General features: G+C 33.4%; 1 protein-coding gene across 1 annotated transcript; it reads right to left on the bottom strand.

The window, feature by feature from the left end:
* Positions 1-3,495: 3,495 nt before the first annotated feature.
* Positions 3,496-6,384, bottom strand: LOC107951498 (putative wall-associated receptor kinase-like 16). Its single transcript, XM_016886566.2, has 3 exons — positions 5,328-6,384; positions 5,048-5,230; positions 3,496-4,753 (listed from the first exon to the last, which is right to left on the bottom strand). Exons 1-3 carry the CDS (start codon positions 6,202-6,204, stop codon positions 3,558-3,560), a joined length of 2,256 nt encoding a protein of 751 aa, XP_016742055.1. The 5' UTR covers positions 6,205-6,384; the 3' UTR covers positions 3,496-3,557.
* Between the last annotated feature and the right edge of the window lie 3,594 nt (positions 6,385-9,978).

Raw genomic sequence — 9,978 nt, 5'->3', positions numbered from 1 at the left:
AAAATCTCACGAAGACATAGGTACAGATGTATCCCGAAAGCGATCCACTATCCTGCACCAATGTGAAAACCTCACGAAGGAGTAGTTTCTCACTCCCACTTAAAGGGTGTGACCACAGCGGTCATGCAATGTAATATGCAAAACTTATTTAAAGACTCAAACCGACGCAGCAGGTATTATATCATAAACCACAAAAATAGCTGATGAAATGCAACGAAAGGATCGTATTTCAAAACCAAATTTTCAATTTTCTATAAAAAGACAAAAGTTAATCAAGTTGTGGCTTGACTCTCTTATTTGCGTCCCCAGCGGAGTCACCAAGCTGTCGTAACAATTTTTTTGAAAAACAGGAATCGACTTCATTTTGGAAACAAAAACGAATAGAGGAGTCGCCACCAAACTTTTTTTTGATAAGGTGTGATCGGGTCACCTCATAAAAGTGTTTGTTTTAATAAATGGTTTGATTTATTTAAACAACGATTTTTGGTCCACACAAATCAAGAAAATAGGTTTGGGAGTCGGTTATGCACGAGGAAGGATTAGCACCCTCGATACGCCCAAAATTGGTACCTAGTTGATTAATTAGTGTCTTAGTATCAAAGATTTGAAAACTTGAAAGAATCTAAAATACGATCCTTCTTTGTAAAAAAACATTTGAACGTTAAAGACATAACATTTGAACGTTAAAGACATTCTCATCTCGAGGCAACAACATGTCATATCCAGTGAGTTAGGACACGGCATCTCGAACTTTTGAGAATGAGCTTGTCTTTTACTCAGAAATTCATGTATTTTAACCCCTTTTTATAAGGATATTCGACTATTTGGTGTAAACGAGAGAAATCGAAACCCAGTAAATTAGGGCACGATATCTCAAATTTCTAAATGCCGAATATTGCCTTTGTTAACAAAAATCTTATCCCGAGATAACAAAATGTCATACCCGGTAAGTTAGGGCACAACACCTCGTATCTCTGAGAATAAGCTTTTTTCAAAACTCGTATTGCAATTTAAAAGAATATTCCGTTATTTAGGTTAAATGAGGAAAAACGAAACCCAGTAAGTTAGGGCACGATTGTCTCGAATCACCAAATACAGAATATTACTTTTATGAAAGAATTATTTTAATGTTTTGAATAAAAATATAACGTGATTTATAGTAAAATATAAAAGCGTATAATAACATAATAGGTGCGACAGTGTCAAAACAATAATATGAGCAATCATAAGAGATGGAATAATAGCAAGGCTAGTAATATGTCAATATAAACACATACGTGAGGAAAATGAAATAATCGAATACGCAAGCAAATAAATAAATAAATATAAAAATGGCAAAATAAAATGACAATGATAACGGAAACGATATTATTAATAATAATATAAATAATAATGGTATAAAACGATAATAATACATATCGTATTAAAATATATACGTAATAATAGAAATAACGTAAATATGAAACAGTAGGGAACATACGTATACGTAAAATATATAATACTAGATAAAAAAGTATACGATATTTATTGAAAATGGTAACAATATACGTAAAAAATTTATTAATGACGATACATAAATATATACATGATATATATGAAACATATACATAATATAGTTATAAAAAAATATACACAACATGTATGGTATTAAAAAAATAGTATTAAAAACATAATACATACATATAAGTATTGATAAAAAGCTAATACTAATAATATTAATAAAATGCTAATAAATAATAGATATAGTATAATAATGGAAATATAAATAGATAAGAAACATACTAGATGAGTAATAAGAAAAAAAATATAATAATCATAATACAGTGGTAATATAGTAATTACAAAGATGATGATAATAATAATAATAATATTAAAGCAAAGTAAATAATAATACTATATACAAATATACATATATGTATTTACGTATATAATAAAAATATGCACTACTATATAATAATAATAATAATAATAATAAAGTATAGGAATAAGAAAAGCAAATATAATGAAAATATTAAATCAAGGTAATAAAAAAATACTATATATATATAAGCAACATTAATATATAATAACAATAGTAATAATAGTAATAGAAGTGACAATAATAATGGCATTTAAAATAAATATAAATACAATCAATAATAATGGTAATAAAAATAAAAAAACAATAGAGCAACTAATAATAACACAAAAATATCAAGGATATGTTAATAATAACGGATTAATAAATTAATGATAAAATGAATAAATAAATATAGAAAAATAAAGTATAATCATAATAGTAATATTATCAAAATAATAATAATAATAATAGTGAATTAAAGTAATAATGATATGTTAAATATGTTAATTTAGCATATAATATGGAAAATAAAAAAAAGGACCAATTTGAACTTAAAAACAAGGATTTGGGGCGAATTCAAAATAAAAGAAAAAGGGGGGACCGGCTTAAAAGGCGTGGAAATCATGGAGGGACCAGACGGGGAAATATCCCCTCCCTCCAAAACGATACCGTTCCATCAACTATCTCTCAAATGGTCAGAGGACCAAATTAAAAAAAGATTAAAATTGCTAGACAGAATTAAGAAAATAAAAAACTGGATTAAAATATAACAGAAATGTGGAAGGACCGCGCAAGCAATTATCCCAATTGACAGAAATACGCAGATCCTGATGCTCGCGGGTCGAGTCTTCGGGTTTGGCGTGAAACGACGTCGTTTTGGGGATGGAATGTTTGCCCCAAAGGACGTCGTACCAGGGAGGCTATAAAAGCAAAAATTTTTTGTTGAAATTTCATTTTTCTGAGTTTAAGAAAAAAAAATGGGGAAAGGGGGGGAACTTCTCTTTGGGGCAAACCCAGAATCGGCCAAGGGTTCCAGCCACCCCCCCATCGTGGCGCCGCAGTGCCGGCCACCGCCTAGAGGTAAGTTTTTTTCCCTTTTTTTTATATATTTATCTAACATATATATATGTATTATTTTTAATATGACGGATATTATATGTACAAACGAATTCGAAAGAAGAAAAAATAAATAAAAAAATAAAAGGAAAGTAAATAGACCTTGATTCGGTCTTTGATATATGTCTTGTTGCCATTTTTTTGAGTTAGTGTTTGAGTATGTTTCCTGTTGGCAAATTCCTCTTGTATTTCGAAAAAAGGAAAGAAAAAAGGAGAGCTTACACCCGATCTTTTTGTGGCTTATATACCCTGTTTTTTTACAAGTATTTTTTTTTTGCACACTGTCTTTTCTTCCCTTAATGTTGCAGGCGAACGGCGGTGGAGGTAGGTACCACTTGCACTGGAGATGTGACTGGGGGCGGTAGGATTAGATGATTTAGGTTTTAGATTCTAAAACCCTAAATTTGGGCTAATTAGGTTAGATTGAGGTTAGAATCTGTTTGGGTTTTGGGGTTATTTGGTTTAATTTGGGTATGGGTCTGGGCCAAACGGGCTTGTACACAATTCATATAGATTAAGTTCCATCTAGTGTTGAAAAATGAAAGCAAACTATTTAAAATCATAAAGGGTATTTTGTAAAAATGAAAATTTGATTACATAATCAGCGTGCACCTTCAAGTTCAAATGTTATTTTGTTATTAATGCTATCATAACCCATCGAGCTGCTCGTTGCACCATCAGTATAAGTGCTGCACATGTCACCAAGCAAGTATTCGGACTCTTCTCCCTGTAATTTACTTTTACTCCAAGGATGTTTAGGCATTGCTTGCAATCCTGCTAATTCATGGGCAACTTCCTTCATTGTTGGCCTTTCCTCTCGCTTCATTCTTACACATCTACTAGCTAAAGCTGCTACTTCCTTAAGCTGCTCAACATTTTTATCAGTAAGCACTCGAGGATCAAGAATGTCGAGCAAGTTGTCTTCTTTCATCAAAGAAACGAAGTACATAGCCAAAACTCGCTTTTCTTCCGGTCTTTTGAAACAAACCACTTTTTGTCCTGTTAATAACTCCATAAGCACAACTCCGAAGCTATAAACATCGCTTTTTTCAGTAAGAAGGCTTGTATGCATGTATTCAGGATCCAAGTAACCGAAGGTTCCTTGCACAATTGTTGTTATCTGTGCCTCGTCGGATGGAATCAATCTCGAAGCCCCAAAATCAGAAACTTTTGCATTGTAATTATTGTCTAACAATATGTTAGCCAACTTGATGTCTCGATGAATGATTGGAATAGAAACTGCAGAGTGCAAATAAGAAAGAGCTTCGGCAGTTTCAGTGGCGATTCTCAAACGAGTTTCCCATAGAAGATCAAGGGCAGCATCATCATCATGCAAATGGTGAAAAAGAGTTCCATTAGTGATATATTCATAGACTAACAGTGGAACCTGTGTCTCCAAACAACATCCTAGTAGTTTGACAACATTCCTGTGGTTGATTTGGTAGAGCACCATTATTTCATTAATGAATCGTTCAACTTGGCTAGGATCTCCAATTATTGACTTTTTAATGGCAACTATTCGATTATCCGCCAATATTCCCTTGTACACTGTCCCTTGCCCTCCTTGTCCTAAAATTCTACTTTCATGGTAATTGTTTGTTGCCTTCTCGAGTTCCTCAACTGTAAATAATTTAACTTCTTCACGATACCCTTGTCGTTTTGAAAGTTGTTCACGTAACAAAATGCCACCATTTTGCTGAAAGTTAACCCTTTTTAACTTAGAAATCTGTCTTTGCTTGAGCATCCAACACAACAATACTATCCCTAAGAGGATACCAAGAAACCCAACGCCAATCCCTATGTTCAAAGCATAAAATAATAGCTTGTTTAAAAAAGAAAAAACAAATATATTGACCATGGTAATATTATTTAAAAGTGAAAAGTCATGTAATTTGTATATTGAAAGTAAAAAATAATGAAATTGTTTATGGTGAAGCCAACCCAATTGACTCTACAATGGGTTGGGAAAGTTCAGCATGAGTGCTTGAGAAACCAGTTTCACCGGCTTGCAAAATATTTCATACAAATATAATCGAAATTAGAATTAGATATAAAAAAATAATTCTATAATTGTGCATTGAAATTACTAACCTAGAGCAACATCAATAAGGAGAGATCTCTTGGATTGATCCTTGTTGGGTAAACTGCAACCTGTTCCATTTTTCTTACCATCGCCTTTATAGTCAGGCGGACATAGACAATCATATGTCCCATTTAAGTTGATACATGTTGCCGTTCCATTGCAAGGACTCATAGTTACACACTCATTTATGTCTGAAAGTTGCAGATTATATGCAAGTAATAAATAACACTATTTGTAATGATAGAAACTACAAATACAGCCATTGGATATATATATATATATAGTTACCTTGACATCCATTGGGAAGGTAAGGGTTCCCCTCGTAACCCTCAAAGCACTTGCAGATATATCCAGAGTTATGTTCCGAATCAATGCATTTACTATTCTTTTTGCATGCGAAACTCTTGGTATCCATCTTAGCTTCCTTGCAACTCGTCTTCCCGATTGTCCAATCAAGAGTAACCGGAAATAGCTTGTCTTTAAAATCGAAACCACGAAGATCTGAAGTAGAGAAGGTATAGTTATCGTTCTCTGCAACAAATGCATAGCTGCAAGGGTTTTCGGGCAATACATCGGTATGGTTCTCATAGCTTTCAATAGTGATGTTATAGCTCTTCACACCCTTTGGGATACTTGTTTGACAGCAGCCAATCCCAGAGCAAGACCCGTTTGAAACGTCGTTGATGTTGTTGCATAACGACAAACAACCAGTTGCATAACGTTGTCCGGAGAAACCTTCCACCCGAGCATAGGTGTCGCACCCGATTGCAGTGAACTTGTTCCTGGTATTATTTATGAAAAACTTACCAAGTTGGAGCCAGTACGTAAAATTCCGTGTAGCCCCTGAATTGTTGTAACAATCATAGCTTCCATCAGCAAGGATGCGCAACTGACCATTGAGAGATATGTCGAGGATCTCAATGGAACTGGTAGTTAAGAATGCTTTGCTGGGTGTGAAACTGGTGTTACATGTGATGAAGAAATGTTTACTGACGTTGCAATCACCGCCGGTACCAAATGGGTATGGGATGCTAACTTCGCCGCAGCGACTTTGGCAGCTGGAGTTTGCTTGATAAGCTACCGCTGCCGTTGCTTTAACCGCCGATATTGCATTAAGCAATATCACCTGCTGCACAATTAGTACTACTGATCTGATCAAACCCATCACTATTTTTCTTGGATTATAAATAACCAAGGATATCAATGCTTTAATTTACAAATTTCCAAGCATATATATAATAAGGGTTGGATATAGGGAAGCTTGGTTGACAGTGGTAATCCTGGTAAGGACAAGGAAGTAACCCAAAAGAGGAGTGCCGTGAGGAATATCAATCTTGTCTTTCCTTTTCGCTTTCGCTGTTGAAAAAAGCAAATTGTCGGTGGGCAAGTTCTTGGAATTAGATGAATGCGAACTTTGATTAGTCCAGTTACAATCATGAATGTCCAATACTCACAAGGATTATAATATATTATAGATTTTTTAAATTAATATATAACAATTAATAAAAGGGTTGACGTTTACTTAAAGCTGATTGATTACGTTAACATAAAAATCCATGGATGTGCAGAATTTTCACGTGGATGTTATCAATTTCTTTTTTCCCCATCCTTTGAAGAGTTCAAAGCAAGCAGGTAAGTATGGTGGCCCAAGGCCAAGACTAAGTGGTGCAGGCAACAGATTGGGTAGACCGCCATTTATGGACATTAATTAAGATTATTTATTTACCAATTGATCAAAGTAATTATATTGTTAAGCGTGAAATTAAGTAACTCGACGACGTCCCTTTCCCATTTTTTGAAAATATTTTGATTGAGTCAAAAGAGGAAGTTTCTAATTATGGTGGCCCAAAGCCGAGATGGAGACCAACACCAAAGGCCAATGTCTAAGGGGGCAGGCAATTATTGATCAAATCAAAAAGACAAAAATCCACCCAATCGCTTACCAAGACTTTCCTTTTGCAAGTTCATCGTTGTACTCGGTGGTAAATTACTTGCAACTGCCTACAAACAAATGTTTTCATGTGACATGTTTGGGTGGAATATAATTTTATCGGTTAACAAATGATAAATATTAGTTATTTTTATTACTTTTTTAATAAAGAAAAAATATTTTATTTATTTTAAAGAGGTATTATTTATTAGAATAGTTTTTATTAACTATTCTTTTATTTTATGTCTAATTATTATAATACATATATAATAAATAAGAGTAAACTATATTAGTAGTCCCACAACTATTAGTATATTTCTTTTTTTGGTCACTTAACTATGCAAATGTGCAAAATGGTCCCTCAACTATTCAATTTTATCTTCTTCTTTTTTGTCACCAGTTGATTAATGTAAAAATGGAAACACTCAAAAATCCAAGATAGTTGGGTGACCAAAAAAGACAAAATTGAATAGTTGTGTGACCATTTGTAACTTTTCATACTTGGATGATCAAAAAAAAAATTCTAATAGTTGGGTGACCCTTTTCTAACTTTTCATAGTTGTGTAACTAGAAAAGAAATTCACTAATAGTTGGGTGACTACAAGTGTAGTTTACCCTAATAATAATTAAAATTTTTAGAATCGAATAGACAATTAGACCAATTGGACCACCGTTTCTTAATTTGACTAGTCCAACTAGTTTTAAAAAAAACTCTAAAATAGTAAAAAAGGTAAATAAAAAATAAAAAAGATAAAAGTTATAAAGACATTTAAGTAACAATAATCTCATAAATATTAATGATACAATTATACATTACAAGTTCAATTATGCATTCATACATTACAACATTCAAAGTTGAATTCTCATTCAAAACCTAATATTCAATATTCTTTTTATTAAAACATTACAACATTAAAACATTCTAATCCATAATCCAAACATTAAAAGAACTTAAATCCATAATCTAAATATTCAAAGTTTAAATACTTAAAAACATCATAATCCAAAGTAGCAAATTCAATTTAAACAAATAAAGTAGAATGCATTACAATAGGCTTCATTAACATTTCAATTGTTTTAATCATTAGTTTGATCATTGGTTCTATGGAGTGTCTCGTATTTTCGAACATTTTGCAGGTACTTCATGCAACCAGAATCGAAGTAGAGGTGACATCTCAACGAGGAAGCACAAGACGTTAGGATGACATGACGGCGACATCTCAACGAGGAAGTATGTGGCATCGCAATGACGCGACATATTCCTCACACAACGTAGTTGCGTTTTTACAAACAAGCAGGACTTTTTCTTCCACTCGAACTTTGATTACTCCAGAGAAGTTGTAGTTAGATTAATCCTCTAAAATTAGCCTATAAATAGAGCCATTATATTTCTAATAGAGGTGATCAAAACACACAACATTAGAGAAAATAATCTAAGAGTTTTAAAGAGCTTTAAGGAAAATTTATGGTTTAGTCAGAGAGCTTTGTATTTAGGGTTAGGGTTTTTTCTAATTTCTCTATCTTGTACTCTTCGATTGTTTTCTCATTAATGAAATCTCCTTTGCCCATGAATTTTTTATTCTTTTGATTGGAGTAGTTTTTTCACGAAAATTTGTGTGCCCAATTATCTCTATTCCTTCTTTCATTGTTTATACGGATTGATCTGCAACCAAACTGGTATTACAGCTTGGTTAGATTTCGCAATCAGCCCATTTAGATATGGTGACAAAGAGATTTAATATCGAGAGTTTGATGGGATTACAAATTTTAGTTTATGGCAAGTTCGGATGACTACAATACTCGTTCAGAATGGCCTAAAGAAAGTCATTACAGGGCAAAAGCCCGCGAATTTGGATAAGTTAGAATGTGATTAGCTTGATGAGAAGGCTTTGTCTGCAATTTAGTTGTGCCTTACAAATAATATGTTGTAGAAGGTGTTTATGGATAAAACGACGTCTGCCTTATGGAGGAAGTTAGAATCCCTTTACATAACAAAGTCTCTGGCTAATTGATTGGTGTTGAAATAGTCTATGCGCATTTCGTATGGCCTAAGGTGTGTCCATTAGGACTCACATCAGTGAATTTGTTACTCTCGTGAATGATTTGAAGAATGTCCAGGCTAATATAGATGATGGATATTAGACTATGCTATTATTGTTATTTTGCCCATTTCATATAAGACTTTCAGGAAAGCCTTAATTTATAGTAGAGATAAACTCTCATTTGAAGATATAAAAGGAAACTTGTTAAGCAAAGAAAAACTTGTCAATGATCTAGGTTCAAATAGAAAATCAGATGGGCAAGCCTTAGTTTTGGTTGCAAGAGGCAGACAACAGTCTAAAGATTCAGGTTAGAGTAGGTCTAGGTCAAAATTGAAGTCGAAGAATCAAAACAAGAATTGTGGTCACTATAAGAAGTTGGGTCATATTAAGCCAGAGTGTTATAGGTTACAAAATAAAAGCAGAAGGGTTGTTGAGAGCAACGAGAAAAGGAAAACAAAAGTTCAGGTAGCTGATGCTAGTGTAGTTGGGGACAAAGATAATGGTATGTTATTTGTGTCTACAACCTAAAGCTCTAAGCTTACGTTAGAGTGGATTTTGAATTTAGGGTGTTCTTACCATATATGTCCCAACAAGAACTGATTTTCCACATACAACCCAGTTGAAGGTAGAGTTGTGCTTATGAGAAATAATTCACCCTGTAAGATAACCGGTATTGGTACCGTTTAGATCAGGATGCACAATGAAATCATCATGACACTATCAGATGTCAAGCATGTGTCTGAATTGAAGAAGAATTTCATCTTTTTGGGTTTTTTAGACTTGAATGGTTGTAGAATCATCATCGAGTCAAGCGACATTAATGTATCTTGTGGAGCTCTCATTTTGATGAAAGGTTAGAAAATAGGCAGTCTATATATTCTGCAGGGTTCAAAAGTGACCGTGCAATAGTAATTACAAAGGTGAAGCTAGAACAACTGCCACATTATGACGTCGCGATGAATTTCAT

Source organism: Gossypium hirsutum, chromosome A02, assembly GCF_007990345.1.
Source record: "Gossypium hirsutum isolate 1008001.06 chromosome A02, Gossypium_hirsutum_v2.1, whole genome shotgun sequence".
NCBI lineage: Eukaryota > Viridiplantae > Streptophyta > Magnoliopsida > Malvales > Malvaceae > Gossypium > Gossypium hirsutum.
The sequence above is the reverse complement of the archived record's forward strand: the minus strand, read 5'-3'. Positions and strand labels throughout refer to the sequence as shown.